The sequence below is a fragment of the Cibotium barometz genome, chromosome 1 (genome assembly GCF_041138505.1).
Source record: "Cibotium barometz isolate CiBa-2024 chromosome 1, ASM4113850v1, whole genome shotgun sequence".
Classification (NCBI taxonomy): domain Eukaryota; kingdom Viridiplantae; phylum Streptophyta; class Polypodiopsida; order Cyatheales; family Cibotiaceae; genus Cibotium; species Cibotium barometz.
Window position 1 is genome coordinate 18,005,903 of NC_141046.1, and position 23,023 is coordinate 18,028,925.

General features: G+C 41.5%; 1 protein-coding gene across 5 annotated transcripts in view; it reads left to right on the forward strand.

Moving 5' to 3' along the window:
• LOC147641675 (uracil phosphoribosyltransferase-like) overlaps window positions 1–13,546 on the forward strand; it is a 46,137-nt gene extending 32,591 nt beyond the window's left edge. The window contains exons 3-14 of one of the 5 annotated variants that reach the window (XM_086798116.1): window positions 4,825–4,903; window positions 4,992–5,050; window positions 5,145–5,222; window positions 5,402–5,483; window positions 5,562–5,610; window positions 5,753–5,814; window positions 5,992–6,059; window positions 12,441–12,496; window positions 12,632–12,679; window positions 12,802–12,845; window positions 12,937–13,008; window positions 13,173–13,546. In XM_086798116.1, the coding sequence (XP_086654242.1) occupies window positions 4,825–4,903; window positions 4,992–5,050; window positions 5,145–5,222; window positions 5,402–5,483; window positions 5,562–5,610; window positions 5,753–5,814; window positions 5,992–6,059; window positions 12,441–12,496; window positions 12,632–12,679; window positions 12,802–12,845; window positions 12,937–12,971 (660 nt within the window). In that variant the 3' untranslated portion in view covers window positions 12,972–13,008; window positions 13,173–13,546. Of the gene's footprint in view, window positions 1–4,824; window positions 4,904–4,991; window positions 5,051–5,144; window positions 5,223–5,401; window positions 5,484–5,561; window positions 5,611–5,752; window positions 5,895–5,991; window positions 6,060–12,440; window positions 12,497–12,631; window positions 12,680–12,801; window positions 13,064–13,172 lie in introns of those variants that run through there. The other 4 variants (XR_015265823.1, XR_015265829.1, XM_086798125.1 and 1 more) reach the window with 4 other exon arrangements.
• Window positions 13,547–23,023: the final 9,477 nt, after the last annotated feature.

The following is a 23,023-nucleotide window of genomic DNA, read 5'->3' on the forward strand; positions in this document are numbered from 1 at the left end:
AATGCTGAAAATGGAGCTTGCACGTGTGACACCGCATAGAGGCCGGAATGGGCCGATCCCCCCCTTGGAGTATTTTGGCTGGCACAGCAGGTACAAGTACAAATGCTAGTACAACATGTACAGTGACTAGTACAGTAGGTACAGTGGTTGGTACAGCAAGTACAGAAGTTGGTACAGCCGGTACACAAGCTGGTAAAACAAATACAATGGCTAGAAATCATAATAAATGATTAAATACCCTTGCCTTCAGTATTTCTTCGCGATGGAAGCCTCCAAAACAGTCCCCAACAGCCGGTATTCTTCATGGGCAGCCTTCAAGAGAGAGAAAAAGAGTAGCCATCATTAGGGCAGCCTGTAACAGTGGTAGAGGCTGGTGTGCAACAAGAGAGCCTCCATTAATGAAGAGAGAGGGCTCCAATTTATAGATTTGGGCCTCCCATGAGCTAAAATGGCAAGAGAAGGCTACAATGACAAGTGGAGAGCCACACAATAGCTGAAGTGCCAAGTGTGAGGCCACTTGTCTCACTTTGATCCATTTTCTAACAAGTGTCAGGCCAGTTGTCTCACTTTCTTGCCACATGTCCCAATCTAAAAGATGGGTCCTTCCATAATCTTTACCTCTAAAAATATCCCAACTAGTAGACATTCTGTCATAGGCACTTTGCCAACTCTTGGTATCTGCTCAATTCCAGATGTAATGACGCGAATAGAATTTCCATTGGAGTCGGGCCAAAAATAGCAACTCTCCTAAATTTTAGGAGTGTGGTCCTTTGTATTCTAGGATAATCCCCCATTCCCAAAGCTTGTACTTTCCAAATATTTAGGCATCCTGGAGTCCACCAGACCCCTTTCATACTGGGAAATGTCCAGGCTAGTGACACTCTCCTAAGCTCATGAGTGCGCAAGGCCTCGTATGAAGGTCCCTCCCACTCATAGTCGATGTGGCTCACTGTCCTCATGCAACTTTTCCATCGCTTTGTCTTCAATATGTGGAAGGATAATGCACATTGAATGAACAATTTGGTTATCTCCCTGGTAGCCGCTACTACAGCTTGCTTTTGGATGCGTGCTTTCACACTCCCCCTCTTCAATGCATTCACCATGAGCAACTTAGGTGGACGTGACGATTTGCAAGCTGTAGCCGCTGCTACAGCTTGCTTTTGGATGCCTGCTTTCACTCTCCCCCTCTTCAATGCATTCACCATGAGCAACTTAGGTGGACGTGACAATGTGCCACTAACAGGCATTTGCATGTGCACCGAACTTTAAGCCACATCTTGCCCAGCTTGACCTGTAACTCGCGGCAGGTGCCCGGGGGGCTAGGGCCTTTGACACACTTGTTGATACCATCAATGCATATTAAAACACTTAAACATGGCCATAGCCTTAACACATCCATCATCACTTTGCATAAAACATAAAAGTTGGACAAAACATCCACAAATAAATGGATCTTGCACATGTGACACCACACTGAGGTTGGAATGGGCCGACCCCCCCCTTGGAGTATTTTATTACCCAAGGAGATTAATATCATGTACCAGCTTAGGGCCTTACTCTCCCCACGGGAGATGCCGGATTATCCATATACAAATGCCGTAACACAGCCCAACACGAGGTAACCAAGCCGGAACATAGGCTGTAGGAATGCCGAGCCAACAATATAATCCATATACCTCCGTGTGGGTACTGATTCTTCCCCAAAAACCACGGGTCTTCATGCGATAGAGTTGGTACAACAGGTTCAGCTCTCCATTCAGCCGGTACAATAGATACAGTGGCTGGTACAGTTGGTACAAGGGTTGGTACAGCAGGTACAGTGGTTGGTACAGTTGGTACAATGGTTGGTACAGTAGGTACGGCAAGTACAAGGGCTGGTACAGCCAGTACACTGGCTGGTACAGCAGGTACAAGGGCTTGTACAACCATTACAGTGGCTTCAGTATTTCTTCGCGATGGAAGCCTCCAAAATAGTCCCCAACAGCCGGTATTCTTCATGGGTAGCCTTCAAGAGAGAGAGAGAAAGAGAGTAGCCATCATTGGGAAAGCCTTCAATGGTGGTAGAGGCTAGTGTGCAGCAAGAGAGCCTCTATTAATGAAGAGAGGGGGCTCCAATTTATAGATTTAGGCCTCCCATGAGCTAAAATGGCAAGAGAAGGCTACAATGACAAGTGGAGAGCCACACAATAGCTGAAGTGACAAGTGTGAGGCCACTTGTCTCACTTTGATCCACTTTCTAACAAGTGTCAGGCCACTTGTCTCACTTTGGTCCACTTTCTTGCCACATGTCCCAATCTAAAAGATGGGTCCTTCCATAATCTTTACCTCTAAAAATATCCCAACTAGTAGACATTCTGTCATAGGCACTTTGCTAACTCTTGGTATCTGGTCAATTCCAGATGTAATGACGCGAACAGAATTTCCATCGGAGTCGGGCAAAAAATAGCAATTCTCCTAAATTTTAGGAGTGTGGTCCTTTGTATTCTAGGATAATCCCCCATTCCCAAAGCTTGTACTTTCCAAATATTTAGGCATCCTGGAGTCTACTAGACCCCTTTCATACTGGGAAATGTCCAGGTTGGTGACATGACCCGATCCTTCACTTTCCTCTCCTGGATTCTTTGCCCTTTTGGTCACACCTTGACCACTGCCCGACAACTCCTCTCCCTCATCTTGAGCTTTGCAGCCATCTGTGCTCGTACCTGATTCACCAAATCTTTAGGCACTCTAGGGCATATAGCAATGCCCTTTCCCTTTAACCCGGCCAAGTGGGCTTTGATACGGGTAGCCTTCCTTGTATAAATGCCACCACAATATTTGCATCTCCACCTGGATTGGCCACTTTCATTGTAATTAGTTAGGTCCTCTACATGTGCATTCACTAGATTGGGAGTTTGGCCCATTTCAAGACTTAGGAGCAAATGGGGCAAAGCTGGGTGTAGAAGAGGAAAAAGGTGGGAGCACTGAGCAGAAGGGGCAGGTTTGAGGTGGCCTGTGGGAGCAGTAGAGAGGCGGGAGCACTGAGCAGGTTGTTGCCTGCAGCACATAGGAGGGACCAGGGTGCAGCCTGCACAGTGCAGAGACTGAAGCAGCACTGTTGCAGGCTGTAGGCGGAGGTTGGAGCAAAGGGAGCAGCAGGCAGAGCAGAGACAACAGTAGGTTGCAGGCGCGAATAGCAGGTGGCGGCAGCTTGTGTACAATGGAGGGCGGTAGCAGCAAGATCGAAGAAGCGAAAAAGTACAGGCGGCAACACGTTATCCAAGGTTTTTTTCACAAAAAAAAATCACCTGCAAAAAAACGCGTTCCCAAAAAAAAATGTTCACATTTTTTATTCCATGAAAAAAACGCGTTTTTAACAAGTATGACTTCATCATCCCTTGGAACCGTTTTCCTGAAAGCCTTTCTTGGTATGCTGGGTGCCCCAAGTGGCATCCGACTCACAGGGCTGTCATTCCCTTTGGCCTTTTGGGTCTTGTGGAACACCACCAACCAATCTCTTGGGAACTTCTTCCATGTCTTGTGTTACTCTCCTTGGACTCTGCACCTTCATCTACCATCAATGTTTAGCATTGCTGAACTTGAAGCTTTGATACCAATGTCACATGCGTGTAAGCTTTGTGTCTTCTTTCAGCCCTAAACACCTTTCACAGGAACATCTTGATGCAAAACGCAAAGAAGAGATGGAGAGAGAGAGAGAGAGAGAGAGAGAGAGAGAGAGAGCTTTATTTTCAGTATATTCGTAATGTACAAAAAGGTACAAGTCTTGGCAGCCCTAGGCATGCCCATAAAAAGGTGGAGAACCTATGGTACCTAATCTATTGTGACCTAACATTGTTTAGATGTCAGATAACAAACAATGAGCCAAGTGCCGCCTTACATAGGCCCTTGAAGGATTGGTGAACTAGCCGACCTACTGAGTAGGTTGGCTAGTTTCCTTGACATGAATAAATCTCTTGCTGCCAACACCATCAGGAAAGTGCTCCATCTGCTGGCCGACAGTGCCCTGGTCCACCCCAATGCCTTCCATGCCTATCATGTGCTATGAGTAGACTAGGTGCATGCCATGGAAGGGATATCCAAAAATAGGAGGCATTTAGCGAGGAGAGTGTCAAATTGAGAGTATATGGAGCAAGTTCAGGCAAATCCAAAGAGTATATGGAGCTACCTCTCCTTAGTAGCTAGGTTTGTTAGTTTATTTATTTTTTATCTTTCAAATACTTTGTTTTTGTCTTTGTCCTTCTTCACTGTTATTTCTTTCTCAAATCTCTCAATTCGTAAGTTCAGATTTTTCTGAACTTATGAAGGTATATAGTATATGGAGCAAGTTCAGGCAAATCCAAAGAGTAGGAATGTGTGAAACCGATCACTCATTATGGACTAGCCAAAATAACAAGTTTGGAGAAGTTTTGGCATAATTTGGGCAGCAAAACATAGCCGTGGCCAGGTGCCCAAGGCCCATTTGGGCCCGGACAATTTTGGTAGCCCCGAAAGGGCTTAAAAATTATGCTGGTCATGGGCTGGTACAATTAGGGGTTTGTGTTTTTGCCTAAAATAATGGCAAGGTCCACTTGGATTTATGGAGCAAATCTGTAGAGCCATCACTTGCAGCACAACGTGAAGGAGGAGAAAACAGTGTTTGGATAGCATGGCTTTTTAATTGCCTTTACATTTTTTTCTGATGTACAGGCTGGGGAAAAGGTTGTTCTTTATCCACACAGAGTGGCCTTGTTTGGGCAATACAAGTCTGTAAATAACTAAATTGCGAGAGTGGAATCTGGATGGATCATGTCATATGGAAGCCACCAACTTGATGTTTTTGAACAGGTGTATGTACCGCCTCACCCTTTGATCAAGCATTGGATATCTGTTCTTCGCAACGAGTTGAGCCCACCTCCTATTTTCAGTAAGCGCTTAAAAAAATAAAATAAGAGAGGTTTTTATCTAAAACCTGCTTGTGAGCTGTTAACCATTGGCTGTTTATCTTTTGTTAGAAAGTGCTCTGGCAGAGCTTGGAAGATATCTCATCTATGAAGCGTCAAGAGACTGGTTGGTGAGTTATTGGAAGAGCCCTCATACTCTTTCTTTGGATTACATGCTATCATAAAGGAGGCTGTTGAAAATTTTGCCTCAACATGTGCATGTAGGCAACAGTAACAGGTGAAGTACAAACTCCTTGTGGGGTGGCGAATGTGGAGTTCATTGATCCGAGAGATCCAGTGAGGGTTAGTGAGTGGCTGCCCTCATACTCAAAGCACATAGTACAGCATGATCACTATTATGTTTTGCAACACCTGTCTTTTACATACATATAAACATACATGCATACCTATGTACAAACATCTTTACCATATGTTATGCTTTCAAGCTTCAGTGCAGTGATTGGGAGAATTTCTTTTGTTAGGTGATCCCCATACTCAGAGCAGGCCTCGTTCTTGTGGAGCATGTTTCCTCTGTGCTGCCAGCGACGCAAACCTACCATGTTGGTATGATTCTTATTGTGCTCAAGAATGTGGTGTGCTTCAACTAAATAAAGACAAAAAAAATTTATCCCCTTTGAACAGGATTTCAGCGAGATGAAACGACACTAAAGCCAAGTCTTTATCTTAACAAGTGAGTTTAAATTTTCTGCCTGAAATCAATACGTCCAGGCAGTGCATGCCAAAGGTCATTCAATGTGATTCTATGGACAAAGTTAGGAGTTGGACAGAACCTCAGGAAAGCAAACTTAGAAGCTTTTGTTTTTGATTCACAGACTTCCAGAAAAATTTCCGGATAATGCACGTGTCATTGTGGCTGACCCTATGCTTGCAACAGGTACTTGGCTGGGCTTTAGTGATTATTCTTCTAAGCTCAGAGAAGTTGGTGTTATGGTAGTTAGATCTGCGAAGGGCTGTGTGAGGATACTTCTCTAAACTCAAAGTATGCTTGGTGGATTTAACTTTGTTCTTTCTCTCAGGCCAGAGGTGCAATGATGGTTGTGTGATCTTGCAGGGGGGACAATGGTTGCTACTATAGACCTTCTAAAGGAGCGGAATGTTGATCACAAGCTAATTCATGTGGTAAGGATATTCTACGCCATAAGATGCTTGGATCATGATAAACATGCCTAATAGTGGAGAAGGTATTGTAGTTGAGGTTATGAGTCTTCACCCAGATTCACACAGCCCACCAAGTCATCACCTAGCCTGTCATGGCTGGAAATTCAGGTCAATACGCAGCATAATGTCAAAGTCCAATAAACGTCTCCAAGTTCTTAATCTTTTTTGCTGCCCACAAAGGGTTTGTAGGTGTGTCATAAAACACGTTATGCAAGCACATTCTACACGTAATTGATAAAGCTATTGTTTCAGCAAAGGCCACTTTCAACAAGTCACCTTTAGGTTATCAATTTGATTTGGGCACATGATATCATGAACCCATTCATGTAGTTAGGACTAAGTTAGCTTATAACAACACCCAAAATTTTACGAGCTAGTCTTGCTTGCTCTTCAAGTAAGGTAGACCCTTGAGCTAGGACCCTAAGCTAGCCCTGGAGGTCCTTAGCTTTGTGATCAATTCTATATGTATAGTAAATCTATATGGTAAATGAAGGGGTTTGAAAAAGACCCAAGGACAGTTAGTATTATCAAATGCAAGATTGTGCACTTTTTCTTTACAAAAACCTCACTAAAATGTCATGTCTAGACATCTTCATTGAGTTGTTTATAAAAGGGATCTGGTAGATTTTTTCCCAGAAAAGATCATTAGTCAAAGAAAGCGTCCACATGATGCATAGTACAACTCTACAAAAGAGGTTGAACAATTACAAAGGATCCTCATGAATGGTGAGAGGTCTATGAGAACCAAAAAAGATGAGGAGCTTCCTCTCCGGCTGGTGGCTTCAGGAGGGAGGTACAATGGTTGAGGGGGTGGGAAAAGCCATACTGGGGGCCTGTGATGTTGGATTAGTCCATTGCCTCCTAGTGAAGAAGGGGCCCGGACTCCAAGTGTGCAAGAAGGTTGCATGACGCTGTTGCTTCCGATCCGAGCTGCCTATAAGATGCTCTCATCTCCTCTGAAGGGTGTGAATGATGTCTGTCCAAATGAGGCATTTTGACTCCTCAAGCAGGGTGATCGGTCCATTTATGGCATTGCTGCATCTAGCCCGCAGATGTGTTCAGGCAGCAAAGTTGTTGATAAGCTCCTCTTGCTGGCTCACACTGGCCTTGGGAGTCCAGTGGGGGACCGATACCAAGGAAAAAGGATTGACCTAAAATTGCAAAGCTTGAGGTGAAGCTCGAGACTTGTGCCATCCTCCTTGTAGAGTAGAGCTGGGTCCATCTTCGTGGCTCATGCAATTGCATCCATGCGATGAAAAAGAGAGTGTTGAGTTTGGAAGTGTATAGACGGAGAATCCTTTTTTTTTTTTGCGGGTTTGTTTTTGGTGACTCTCTTCTTTCTTTTAAAATTATTCGTAAGTTCAGATTCATCTGGCCTTATGATGGTATATATTGCTAAGCCTGTCAAGAAAACAATATTTTTACCAGCCCTAAAAAGGGGATTTTATGGGTATTTTATATTTTATTTGGGGTTTTTTGTCTTGGCTGCTGGCCTACACCTTTTAGGGTGACTGACCAGCACCCCCCCCTCAGTATATATAGCCTTGCCTATCTTTTATCATTGGTGTACCACTTCATTGTTATGTCCGGTACCATCTGGCCACTACCTGGGACAGCAGCCCACCCTCTGCTACAGGCCACCGTGGGACAGCAGCCCTATCTGCTATCATCTGCTGGGCTGACCTCAGCGTTTCATCATCAGGTGTACATCAGCATTTACTTCAGCACACCATCAGGCTTACCTCAGCGTTTATCATCTGAGTTCACATCAGCCTTACATCAGGCTTATATGGGCGCTTAAGTCAGGCTTACTTCAGCACTGTTATCTGCGTTTTACATCAGCATAGATCAGTGCCTACATCAGCATTTATCTGTGTTTTACATCAGCAGACATCAGCGTTTACATCAGCCTTACATCAGGGCTCACATCAGTGCTTACATCAGCATATCTTCTGTGTTTTGCTACAGCCCATGGGACAGCAGCCCCCTCTGCTATACATAGAGCATATCAGCATTTTTGCCTCAGCTCTCACCTTCGGGACAGCAGCCCACTCTCTGCTACATTGGGACGGCAGTCCTCTCTGCTTCAGGTACGCAGCATCCGTGTCACCAGAGCTTGCACCACTCAGGAGGGCAGCCCTCTCTGCTTCAGGTACGCAACACCCTTGTCATCAAAGCCTGCACCCTTCAGGTCTTGTAGCACCCTTGTCATCAGAGCTTGCTCCACCACCACCATCACTCGGGACGGCAGCCCTCTCTGCTCTTCATCGACCATCTCAGGTACAGTAGCACCCTTGTCATCAGATTCTGCATCACCTCGTCTTCCGCTGCCACTATCACCTCGGAGTGCCTCTGCTTCCACTGACGCGAGCCTTCGACACTGAGCACCACTCGGAGTGCTTTGCCTCACATCGACGCAAGCCTTCGTCATCGACCATGCTTCAGCTCCGACATCATCTCTGCTTCTGCATTGGTCTTTCTACTCAGAGTCACCTCACACATGAGGGCTCTAGCCTCTTGTACATAGTTGTACTCACCATTATATATATTCACTCACATATTTCATGCTGTGTGGTTTTGCTCTGATCTCTCGTATATTTGGTCCTTTGGTCCTTTGGTCCTTTTGCCCTCACAAAGCCTTTGTGCAGTTCCAAAGGCAATGTCACTAGCCTCCACTCAGGCACCTGAATGACTTCAAAGAGACGGGCGATAGTGAGCCACGTGTCCATTGTGAGACTCTGTTGTGCAAGCATCGAGAAAGAGGGTAATCTTAAGAGACCGAAAGCTGCTGCACAGTCAGTGCCATTAATTCATAAGAAAATCGGGGTGAGGGCCGGGTTTGCCATTTGACAACGGTCACAAGATTATCATCTAGCTCCTGTAATAGAACACTAGAGAAAGGGAATGTTGGGAGCCTCCTGTTGGATAGTCCAGTCTTGCTATCACCACTCTCTTGCGTCTCACTGAAGTTGGGTGAGGAGTCATTTAGGCTCACTCCTGAGCATAGGGGGATAGTAGCATCAGAGACATGGCTCCACGTGCAAAGTCCCTGGCGTCCCATACCACCAGAACACACCCATTGGATGTAAGCATGGAGTAGGCTCAAGGCCTTGAGTCCAGGTCTCAGGAGCTCTTGCTCAAACTCACTCAAAAAGTCACTTATGTAGGCCTCCTATAAACTAGGAGCCAAATATAGCACGTCTCATAGTAGCTACTTATCCCTACTTAAGATGCCTTACCCTTAGGCTATGGTTAACCTAAATTGAAGGTCTTAACTCTTGTTAGCCTTGGGATGTAACATACTTCCCCCCTTAAGAACCATTGATGTCCTTAGCCATGAATCCGGGGAAGTGACTCTTCAGACTACGCATTGACTCCTATGTAGTCTCGACCTCAGATTGTCCTTTCCATTTGATCAAATACTTTGAATAGACGGTATGCCGAGACCATCTAGTACGTTTATACCTAGTCATGGCCTCGAGATTAGGGATCTCCTCCACTAGCATACTCTCATCACCTTCTCCTAGACGTTTCTATGAACGATTGACGTGAAACACAGGGTGAATCTTGATTCTTGACCCCCGTAGTCCTACGGCAACGGGTGACTTCGGTTGATAACCGTACATAAGCATAAATGGGCTAAAACTAGTAGCCGCTTGCTTACTACTATTATAAGCAAACTTAAGTTGTGGAAGATAACCTTTCCCATTCAGACTGTCTCTTGGAGACATATGCCCTCAGCATATCCTCCATAGTCTAGTTCGTACTCTCCATCTGACCATCCGACTTGGGAAGATGACATTCTCAAGCGTGTTTCCAATTTAGAAACACTGATTTCCAGAATTGTGCGTGAATTTGGGATCCCGGTCATTGACAATCTCCTCAGGCAATCCATAGAGCTTATACAGTTGCTCCACGAAGAGCTGAGCCAACTCTTGACTCTTCACCGACGACTTGGGTAAGGATAAATCTAGCCATCTTCGTCAATCAGTCAATGACGCAGATTGAATCATGGCCCCTACTAGTCTGGGGTAATCCAACTACAAAATCCATCAAAACACTTTGCCACTTGTTCTCAGGAATTTGTCAAGGATGCAATAACTCTCCAGCTTTAAACCTTTCAGCTTTATTAAGCGGGCATTGGCTACACTTCCTAACATAATCCTCAAGGAAGGATTTCATGCCTAGCCAATGGAAATGCTGGCCAATCAAGGCCATGGTTCTATGGTTCATGCAATATCAAAGCTTTGATGTCTAGATCACTGGGCACACAAACCTTGCCATCTTTGAATACTAATCCACCTCTAACAGAATACTTTTCAAGTATCTTTCTCTCAGCCACACTCATTGGACTGTCCAGAACACTCAGATCTCGTGGGCTGTAACCGACCTGTACCAATTGCTAGACTAGACGAAAATGGGAATCATGTTGCAACATGCTTTGAGAGAGAGATAGAAGTCGGTCGTTATCTCAGTAAAGGGGATAGCGTTGACCTTGGGGATCCTACTAAGGGCATCAGCAACCCGATTAGTTGGTCACTTACGGTAATGGATCTCAAAGTCGAACTCCTGCATGAGGTCAACCCATGTGGCTTTTCGATCCTTCGGGTCAGGTTGATCAGAAATAGCTTCAATGAGTGGGTGGGGTTGTGAGGTTTGGGCTGTAGAAGCTGGCCAGTACAAAGGCCAGAGGGGGAGAACCTTCATGGATGTTGAACATTGCTAAGGGGATGCCCTACCTTGAGAAAGAGGCGAAGAATGACACACCGGCAAGGGTGCCACCACGTCCACTAGGGGGCTAGAATCAAGTGGAGGCAGTTGAAGAAAGAATAATCCACTGGGTGTCCTTAGATGCATGGAGGGCGGGGAGTTGGGGAGTCGAAGAAGAGGCCAATGGTTTAGGGGCAGAAGATGAAGATGGTGCGGTCAGGGTCGCATCATCCACAGGTAGAGCGTGTGGAGATGAGAGGGACAGAGGATGGGGAGCAGAGGCTTGGGGAATTGCTGTGGGGCTGGCCATGCCTGGAGATAAATGTTCACCGTCAGAATTGTTACTGTTGGTTCTGTGTCCGTTGGGGTGTGGCCTCCTCCACGACGACAGTCCTGTGGCCAGGGCTGCCGCTCTTGCATGTCAGGTACTTCTGGTCGTGGGACTTGCCTGGGGTCTTCGTTGTCTAGGGGTGGATCCGAGGGAGACTTTTTTTGGGAGGGAAGAGAGAAGGGGGGGGGGTGTTGGTTGCAATTTGGGCTGTAATATGGCTGGTCATATTGATTTGTTTGTGTGCTTCTCATGAAATAACGGCAATGATCACTCAAAAGGTTGGGAGCCTAGGGCAATGGTAGCTGTCGCTGGGAGGAGGGTGTTGTACTCCATCCTGGAAGCAAACTGAGACCAAGAACCTTGAAACTCTGGCCACCACCAGGTTTGCATCTGGGGAGAAGCTGTGCTTCCACTAGGCGAAGGAGACCTGGGAGCTCCATACTACAAGTGGGCTCAATGATAAGGTCTTTGCAGCCGAAGTGGACAAGTCAAAACCGCTCGAGATGTATCCATTGCCGAGGAATAGGATGTCCACGATGCACCCTTGCTCGTCGACTAGGGCGGCTTCAAGAGATCATGTATCTGTCACCGAGTTGGTTGGCTTCTGACAACTATGCAAACCCGTCGAGGTAGGCCACTGAGGAAGCAAGGAGCTGGAGTTTTGTGTTGAATAAATGACAACTAATGGTGGCCTTGGAAGGGGTAGGCAGAGCGGCTGCCATGGAGTCCTGTTGAGGGGGAAGGTTGAAGGGCACCAATCTGCTGTCTAATGAGCAGAGGAGAAAGGAAGTGAAGAAGCGAGAGCAGGGAAGGTTTGGCGAAGGGCAGGGTAGAGGTGACCCGGGCAAGATTGGGGATGGAGACAGGCAGGCAAAGGACGGGGAAGAGGCAGAAGAAACAGATGAGAGAAGGGGGGTGTGAGGCAGCTGATCAAGGCAGGAAGGACGGATGGACCATGAAGGGCCGGAGAGGACAGGGTGGCTGCTTGTGCACGCCGGGGTGGGGAGGGAGGGTGCTTGGGGTGCTGCTCTACAGGAGTGGGATCCCCAGATCTCCGAAGGCAGGTCACCAATTCTTAGCTGTGCTTAATTGTTGAAGATTGCCTTGCATTAGAATAGATGCTTTGCTAATGTACTAGACTTCTTTTCATTGAGTTTATTAGCTTTTGTACAAATCGATACGGGGCATTAATCTTCTTTTGCCACTGCAGTAGTCAGTGTTGTAGTTAGTGCTCTTTCCCATTGTGGAAGGATTCTTCGATGTGTGACCTTAGAGACGTCATGTGTTTTGGTATGTGTCAGGTTTCTGCTGTAGCAGCTCCACCAGCCTTGAAACTTCTGGGAGAGAGATTTCCTGGGTAAGAGTTTGTTTCACCTTTTCCTGTGGCTAATTGGACTTTCTATGATTTGGAAGGCAATCTGTGGTAATAATATTGACTATCAACATGCCTATGATGGAAAAATATCTATTGACTTGGTTTTTTTTTTGGTAGTTTACGGGTGTACACTGGGATCATTGACCCCTCGTTAAATGAGAAAGGGTAGTACTTGCTGCAATCATAACCCTGGCATAATTTTTCGTCTTTTGAGTTGTCTGCTCATTGCATTCTTTTGCCAACTTCTGAGTTACTTTATCTGAAATATGAAAAATGCTGTTGTGTAGGTTCATTGTGCCAGGGCTTGGTGATGCAGGAGATAGAAGTTTTGGTACCTAATGAATGCTTCAATGGGTTGTGCAAGGGAAGGATGTTAAGAACGTGCTAGGCTTGCCTTCTTTTGACTTCTGCACGTTCTACAGGTCTGAGCTGCCACAAAGACATCCTTGTTCACTAAGACAAGGAGTGGACTGTCATGGTCACGCCCACCCTAGGTAGAACCTTGCATCTACTTAGGGGCTTTGTAATGGGGTTTGATTGATTCTTTTGGCTGGTGTTCTCTGCTGTCCCTTCTTGTTTTCTGATGTATGGTGTAGGTGCATGGGAGTCTCTTATTCTTTCACTTGAAAGCGTTTTTTTTTTTTCATTGTTTGATCAGTCCATTCCACTCGAGTCTCGCGGGGATCGCAGAGGACACGGTCCTGTTTTGTGAGTGAAGCTTTTCTGTTTCAAGGTCCCGTGAGCTCGTTGTGGATGACTACCATGAGGTTATAAACTGCACTTTCTTGTAAGGTGAATTTCGGCATGTTCTTGGATTCATCTAGGTATATACTCAAATGCATGATGCATTGTTATGTGTGTATGTATGTGGAGTACCCAAAAAATATTGCACAGAGAAGCGGCCCCAAATATGTATGACATTTGAAATAGGGTACAGACAAGTGTGGTGTAATCTATTACATCGCTAATTGGCGGGGTGAGTAGATCCCTTGATATTTTGGTAGCAACGGGATTAGATCTCTTGTTGGGTGACCCTTTTTTTCTCCCTTCTTCTAAAAACCTTATCTTAATTGATTTTTAGCCTTGTGTGTATTTATATCAGAATTGTTGTTATGCCAAAACTGTTGTAAGCACTTCAGCTATGCTTCTCCATGTATGGCCATGATAAGTAAATTCTAGAATGCTTATGTTCGCACTTGTGGCATCCTTCGTGGTTCACAAATTGGTGGAAAAAAACATCTCTTTATTTCAAAGAAATTCTTACTAGAGAATACTTCTAACACAGGATATTAGTTGGAAAAAAATATCAAGTGTCAAAATGTTTTAAAAGGATGGTCCTCCATGGTCATTACTTAGTCAAAAATTTTTCAATTTTGCTTTGGATTTATATTTTCATTTTAAAAAGAGCACATTACAAGTACAATACTAATATCGATGCATTAGCATGTGCCTTCTATCAAGTACAGACAGTTTTTATACAAGTCTCTTTGAAGATGAGACGATTACAACACTTTATTGTTTCTAAAAGTTAATTAGAAGATGGTAATTCCATTAGGAATGTGATCTCTTTTTCAAAACATTTATCAAGGGCTAACCAAGAATTCTCAAGTAGTCTAAGTTAATTTGTCTTTTTAATTTGTAAAATTTGTAAGTTACAAGTTGCTTTGTGGCTTAATTACAAGGGTAGTGTTAAAACAATTGAGCTTATTCACTATTTAAAAAATGACATCATAAAACATAATGATATTATTAATATAAAGCGATAAACAAGAGTAAGATTGTGAATTGGATAATTTGTCTATGAATCTTTGGTAGATCTTTTCGTTGGAGCATAGCTAAATTGATACTTGTTTTGATCATAAAAGTACCACCCCTAGCCGTCATTTATCTATTGATTCCCTCATCCACCACAAATAGGATATGCTTGGACAAATTTATATTGTGTGATTAGTTAAGGGTTGAGTTATAGATTATGTTCATTGTTTGCTAGACGAGATACATGTTTTTTATAAGGATTCATGGGTTCATAAGTTCTTACTTATCTTAAAACTAAAGAGAAGTAAGAACTTATCTTTAGTTTTAAGATAAGTTCTTACTTATCTAGGGACTACAACCTTGCTTTATATGGTTAGTACTACTTTAGTGTTGTAATGGTGCTTATCTTTTATAGGTCTTCTCTTCCTTCCTCACAATATGTCAATTGCAACTCTAATGTTCTAGATGCATTTTTAATTATTTTCTAGTAGTTAATTCATTTCTTAAATAATCTCCTTTGGGTCAAGTGACACTAATGATAATTGGTAGGTTATTGTCCTTTGAGTATCGTGACATAAAGTTGGGGTTATACTTGGGTACTTAATAAGTTAAAAATTCACCATGATGAAAGCATGACACACCTGTATCTCAACATATCGATTATGATGTTATACTCCAATGAAGTAGCAAACATCAATGCATAAGTAGAAGCTAGAACTTGAGCCAATTTATCAACTTTGAACAATACTTCGGACAATAATAATAGGATAATTTGCTTTTTAAAAAATGTGATGGCTCAAGATGTTGGTATAGAAACATAAGGTGAGTGTCTATATGGTAGATTTGTACAAATTTGATGGTTGGGAGGAAACATTTTGAAGAAAAGAAAGCTATTTCTTCAAAAACAAAGAAAATCATAGAAGATAAATATGTATACTTACTTTTGGTGAAAGCGACATTGCTACCATGTGTAAAAAATCAACTATAAACAAAAAGTTTCAACTTTGTGATGAAACTTTAAATTGGAAATTGGTTTATATGGATGAACATAGCTTGGCATCTATGTAAAGAAGTTTAAAAAATGAAAAAAAGAGCGAAAAAGTTATTACCTTTTTAGTTGAAAGATGCAAGGCTATAAAAATTACACTCTTTAAGGTTTTGTTAAAGTGATATTTCCTTAAAGTGGCCACTTTCACCAATGACCTAGAGTATATTGCAAGACATGGATTGGGATATAAAATAGGATAATAAAAATGAACATTTTGATAATGCTTCAACTAATGATTGAGAAGACAAATTGAGAGTTCTTAAGTATAAAGATACAAAAGAAAAGAAAGAGAAAAGCTTAAATGAAAGATAACTTAAATGCTACTTATAAATTGCAAAACTCAGAAGGCTTACATTCTTTTAGTCTCCTCACTCCAATGGAATGAGTTGAGCCAAGTGGGAGAAAATAAAAATTCAAAATGAGAGGTACATGACAAAGAGCATTATTTCACACACAATAAAATACTTAGTGCTGCACATTAAATAATCAAGAAAAAGTAGATAGCAAAAGGGTATGATAATGACACAAGAAAATATTTTACAGTGGAGACTTTTATTGTTTTGATAGAGAAGATGTCTTCTCTTATAGGTGAAAAAAGGCATCCTCTCTCATCTTGTTATAATTTACAAAATTGGAATTCTACTTTGGTGACATAAGACTAGATGTCACTATACCAAGTCTTTTAAAAGATTATCCTTTAAAGGCGAGGATAGATAAATATAAATGCTAATATTTTTTTAAAGATTTCATCCAACTAGCAACACAATTAATTATGGTTCTACTAGATCCTTAGAGGGATCTACAACACTATGCTACTTAGCTAGATGCTGTTGCTGTTGCATCTAAAAAAGTAGTCATAGTTACAGATCAAGTAGAAGAGAAAAGAGACAAGATTCATGCGGCTATAGAGCATCATGGCTTAGAACAAATAATTTTTAGTGGTTTAAGCTCTTACAGACTACGTACCAGGGTAAGAGATTTCAACTTTTAATTGATTTTGGTAGCACTCATTCTTTCATGTCACCATGATGTTTACTTAAGTTAGTACTAGATGCAAAATCAGGAAGCCTATGCAATTAGTGTTTCACAATGGAAAGATTCTTTTCACTTGGCATGAGACAAATCCTATTCAATTTTTGTTAGATTAAAATTTTGCTATTTAACACTAGTCTTGTAATTGGCTCAAGACAACTTTATGTAATTCTCTATAACTTTCTTATATGGTTATAAAACTTGACAAAACTTCTTAGGTGCTCTTTTTAGATACAAAGAAAAATTGGCTATTACTATTTTTCTTTAAAATGTCAAATTAAAAAGTCATTAAAAAAACAAGTCAAATTACCAAAAACAACATTGTGTAATGCAACTCGGGGAGGGGGGGGTTGAAAATGTCAACAGTTTTTATGTATACATGAAAAAAAGTTTATAAGTGTATTATATATGTACAAATGGATTTTTCATAGCATTTTTGGTAAATTTTTTTTGAGGTGTTTTCTAGATAATTTTTAAAAATTTTGAGCATTTCAACAAAATGACTCTAAAAGATGGTAATATTAGCATACATAATCTTACCCTTTTTAAGGCCCATTATTATTTTTAGCTCCTATCTGGTCTTGGGCGTTTTTCCCTGAAATGATTTTAGCTATAGAGTTATACCCAAGAAGTAACAATTTATTTGCAAAAGTCTCTAAAAGCCACAAAAGTGGCTTTTTCTTTACAATTCTAGTGTTAAGGTCTTATCCCTAGGAATCTATGATTGTATTTTTACACTGGATTGGCTCACCGAAAATCAAGTTGACATCCATTATCACAAAAGAACCATCTCTTTTCTTGATCTTCAAAGAAACAAGGTTCAAGGGATTGGAACCTTAGGGTCTCCATCATTGTAGTTTGGTAAAGTCTCTAAATTGTTGAAAGACTCAGGAAGAAACATGTCATCTATATTGTCAAGCTAAACTCATTATACAAGGAGCCGGAGTCTAGGGAACCAAAGTGGTTAAGTGAATATGCCATAATTTCGAAAGAGTTGGCACACATGCGACTATTTTGAGGAGTAGACCATAGAATCGAGTTGATTTCTAGAGCTCAACCTACAGTCAAGCAAGCCTACTAAATTGCAATTCCACCAGAGGTCATTGAACTCAAGAAGTAGCCAAGACAACTTTTGACAGGTTTTGGAACAAGAGTTCATTAGGTCCAATATATCCCTGTGGGGTGTGCATGTGTTCTTTTTGAGAGAAATAAAGATGTGACACGTGGGTTGGATCAATTGAGTATTAAGAACAAGTACTCTATCCCTAGAAAAAGTACCCTATCCCTAGAATTGATGAGCTCTTGGCTAGATTGCATGTGACCAGTTTTTATTACGATTTATCTAAAATCGTGGTATTACCATAGTAGAAGCAAGGAGCAAGATATACCAAAAATAGCTTTCAATACTCGATATAGACATTATGAGTTCATAGTGATGCCATTTAGGTTAATAAATGCTCATGTTACATTCAATTGCCTTGTGCAAGATATCTTAAGAGAGCACTTGGATGAATTTGTCCTTGTCTTCTTTGATTGTATTCTAGTATATTCAAGGAATGTTTCTAAGCAAGAGATGCACGTTATTAAACCACTCCACTGTTTGACTGGGTTTTGCTTGTCCACATATCGTAAGGCACTTCACCATCTTACCTCCACGATCATGCACTTAAATTTTATAAGACAATGCTTTGATCCAAGAATTAGCTTAGTAATTATGATTTAGGAGTGGAATCCACTCCAAAAACATGAGCATTGAGTTTCATTAGGTTGAATTAGAGTGAAGTTATCAATTTATGTTCATACATTATATATTTTTTCATAAATTGTTTATATATTGTTGAATTGGTATAGAAGCATGCACAAAATGATCCAAAATCAATAAAAAAAACTTAAATACTTGTATCACAATGTTTATTTGGATTAAGAGCACTGAGTACACCTTATCAAGTCTAAAAATTTTTAAAAACCATAAAAACTTAGGCCAAACCAACTCTCAGGTAGGGGACGTGAGCCTACAGCCCCACACAAAAAGATGTGAATTTTGACATGTGAGCACACTGAGCCGTGAGTTTGGACATGTGAGCCTTGAGCTCGGACACGTGAGACATATGTGAGCTTAGGCATGTAAACTTGCAGACGTGAGCTTGGAGATAGGTAAACCTAATATAGTACGGACCAATTATTACAATCATAAGGACGTATACAGACACACCGATTCATGTCCTCGGAAAATATTCTTGTCATACAAACTGTATCAGCCACAAATTCCAAGAAAAATTCTTGCCCTAATGATTGGAGAATTAAGTACACTTATTATCCAATAAGTGCACACCAATCTTGTCCTAGGTCCTATTCTTAAATTTTTATATCCCATATAGGCCTGTTTCACACCAGGGAAGTATGTGAGCCGAGTTCATACAAAAAGACACGAGCACAAAAAAAGGAAAAAAAATCAACTTAAAAAAAACTTGTCACCTATTCCCACCATGGAGAGATATAGCTTGGTGCTGCATAATTTATTGTTGAAATCATACAATCATGGAGTGTTCAATGCTAAGATCTAGATGAAAATAATATTGTGCTCATTGCCACTAGCACCACACGAACCATGACACAACTCATTGTTGGTACCAAACAGGGTGGACTCTGACACCACGAGACATGCTTCCTATCATGCTAAGGTAACCATTGTTTTTACTTGTCCCACTGGTCACTCATCAATAGTAGCTTGCTTTAGATCTCCTCTGAGCCTATCAACTCTCCCCTGCTACTGCTGCTGCTGCTGACACCCTGATGACCTTCTCACCTGTATACACTCTAGTTGTCTGAAATCCGTCTCCGACTTCTGATTTCTGATCCTAGTCAGTCAAACATCCTCCAGACCTTCCAACCTTCCCCAATCTTTGTCTAATCTCAAGCTCTGACCCTTAGAGCATCTCCAAATGAAGCAATTTCCCTCAACAACTGTCACATAAATGGAAAATTCTACCTCCGAAAGCTTGATGTCTAACACCAATCCAAAAACAGACCCTCCCCCTTCTTAAAAACGTCCTCCAAGGTCAGTTGATCTCACATCTACATCCCCAGAACCTCTTCGGATCCTTTGCTAACCACCTTCTGACCCCCTAGCCGATAAGAGTAAATTGAGTTCTGTCTAAAAAAATCTGATGTACAGAATTCTGAATCAGAAGCCTTCACTAAAATAGAAACTTTTCTCAAGTGTCCTCTGACATCCACAAGACCTCAGGCACCTCCAAACTTGAAGGGTTGTCACTTTACAGACTCTGACAGCAGCAGCTGATGCACAACTACCTCCGAGGAGTCTGTCTTCTTTAAGGCTTGCTACACTGACCTAGTTGATGTAGATACTCTCTTCTTTGGGTCAGCTAACACCTCTAAACCCACCAAACATTCAAACCAAGCTAGGATCTGGCTTTATAACCACTTTGAGCTGACACCAGCTACACCTAATTGATAGAAAAATTGGTGAAAATTTACCTCGCAAAAATGAACAACTTCTGACAAAATATTTAGAACAGGTGACTACAGATAGAAATACATCGCCAATCCTCTAGAGTGTCTTTCAATGGAAGAACACTTGACCCTAATCTTCTTAAAACCTATCAGCTCTCTCCTGCTAACGTCATCTTGACTCTATTCTGTCCTAGATGCCTATAAACTGATTCGGGTACCTGACGCAGGATTCAACCCAATATTCATCCTCTTGGACCTCTTATTGTCCTCCCCAATCAGCTAGCATTAATCTATCATCTCTAGAGCCATACTAGACATCCCCCTATGTTCAGTTGATCTCTAGTTGACATTGATCTAACTGGTCTTTAACTACTACCAATTCTGTTCTCGGAGGTAGAACCAACCAACTCAGAATCCCTATCTCGATTAGTAACTCTCTATTTTATGTCCGTTGTATCCTTCTAGCCCTTGGGCTATCCTAGTTTCATGAAGATACCACTTCAAAGACATTTTGTTTATCAACAACCGACTATTATTGTCTGATTGTTGATTGCTGTGAGACAGCTGACTCAACTAGAACAGACACACTTAGCTATGGGTCCTCTAAGATCTCTAAACCCTCTAAACACTTAAACCAAAACAAAATATGACCCTCTAGACATCGAACTGACCACTTTCAAGTCACAGCTGCTCCAGAATGACCAGCTTCCAACCTAACTTTTATCAGACATCAATATGTCATACTTGACTCAAAGTGCCTTCCCTTGTATACCAAATGATCGGAACTAACTTTTTACTGCATCAGTTAACTCCCTAGAAACATAACTACCTATAACTATCACCCTTCTAATCCTATTCTGACAGCATTCTCTCAATAGAAGATGAGAGAAGGATAGCTCAGACCCCCTAGATTGTCAGACACTTCTTCATAGGTTCTCTACATCAACTAAAACAAATAGATCAACTCAAACTAATTCCAAAACACAAACACACATTGACCATGCCATAGGTATGAGCATCAAATTGACCATGCCATAGGTATGAGCATCAAATTCACTATTCTGTTCACAAAACAAAGAGAAACTGTCTCAACACCGCTGAGACAATGGGTTCAAACTTGTCAACAAACTTAGAGTTTTTTATAGGTATGCTCCTGAAACTATCTTAACTACAGTGAATAACTTGACTCAGACTACAAGCTTCTCCTAGAGAGACTTGATTTAGCACATGGCTGACCTACAACAGCAACAATTGAGCATGTATTAGGCTAAACCACATCTCCAACAAAGTCGCCTTTCAGAGATAACTAGGGACACATCTCATGTTCAATTCTCTGGACTAAGACACCTCCTCTGCTCTGATTTTCCCAAATCCTCCTCAATTGGATTGCGCTTCAATCTTTGAGACCCCTGAGAACTGGAAGCCTCCTATCTGCAATAGGTTTCTTCACTGTAGATCCTTTTCCCTCTTTACTCACTTGCTTCTCTCTTGTCTCTCCTTTTTCCACTCATCTATCTCCTACTTGTAAATTTTATTGATTCTTCCTTTTGTCCATCGCTGCTTTGCCGCCTTTCTGGAACAAATGCATTGGTTCCCTTTCTTCTCCATACACCTTCTATTCTGGTTTTCCAGCACCTATTCTTATGCTTCTCGTTGTCATGATGTCCCTGCCACTAAGATTCATTACACATAATCATTTATTTATTATTTTTTCTACACTCCACCTTTATTTTTAGCCTTGGGCACCTCTCACAATGTGTGGTTGCCATTGAAGCAAATAGAAAGAAAAAGATGCAAAAAGAAGAAAGAAGTAACATTTACACAACATATAGACCAAAGATAGCTCTTGAAATTTTATTACAGATGGAAAGGTTACAATCTCAAGGTGATTCAACAACCTCTAAGATATGTGGTTTGATACAATCAAGGCAAGTTTTGGAAGCTTCACTCTTGCTTTCGATTTTCTTACCATCTAACTTAAAATAAAAATTCCTCGATGCATCACTACACATCAATTGGATCTCTTGTCTAAGAAAGGCCAATGGCCGATGGCTTTCTAGATTAAGCACTAATGGGTCTCGACCTTTGTGATTGGATTACAACATCTATGATGGAAGAGTGAGTTCCATCACACATGTCTTGATCCAAGCTTTGTAGTCGCCATTTTCTATAACGAAATCATATGTATAATGTTTACCTCCCAAACAATGAAGTACCTAGTTATAGTAGACAATGATGTATGTGCAAGAACAAACCCATTCTTGGCTAAACAATGGTGGTAGAGAGATAGAGTCTAGTCTACCAATATTATCATTTGCCTTAGCCAAAACATACATGGAATTGTAAAAGAAGATTCCCTATGCTGCTAAATGGTTGGATGGGTAGTCATATAACAATATATACTTGTCTTTATATGGAAGACATTGATTCTTGCACTGATGCACTCTGCATTCTGTCACTCCTGTACATTTGATGGACATAAAGCGACAAGAAAATTTCAATGCATAGCTATAGAGCACAAAATAATTAGGTATCGAACATAAAAAACAAAGACTACTTATTGAATCTTACTGTTTGTCTTAGTTCTTGTACTTTCATCGTGGTGATGTAGCATTATGTCCGTGTGCATATAAGCATGTTGCACAAAGACCTTTATTGCACCATTTGACAGCCTATAAAACTCCAAGATCCTATCTTTTTAATGCTTATTAAGATCACCTGTCTATGTACATATAAGTATGCTGCAAAAGGACCTTTATTGTACCATTTAGCCGCCTACAATACTCCAAGATTGTACCTTTCCAATGCTTATAAGGATCACCAATGTCTTTTCATTTTACCTTGAATGCTTCTCAAGTGTTGGGTCTCATCGTGATTCAGTCTGACTTCTTTAACCACTGAGGGATTTAGCTGCCCATTTTCCTTGTAGTCGAGTTGACAAATAACCGTGTACATTTTTACAAATGACATCATGGTCAGTAAGGTTAACAAACATAATAAACAAAATAAAATCACAAAGAAATCATAATTAGCAAACATAGCGTAACGAAGTTTACCAGACTATTAAGATGAAAGAAAAAAGAGGCTAAGAGAATAAGAAGAAGAGATGAAGCAGATATGGCAAAAATAAGTGATGCTATACGAGAAGTGAGAAGCGAAGAGAACTACATTCAAATTCTGGACAAAGTTTTCAATCAGTT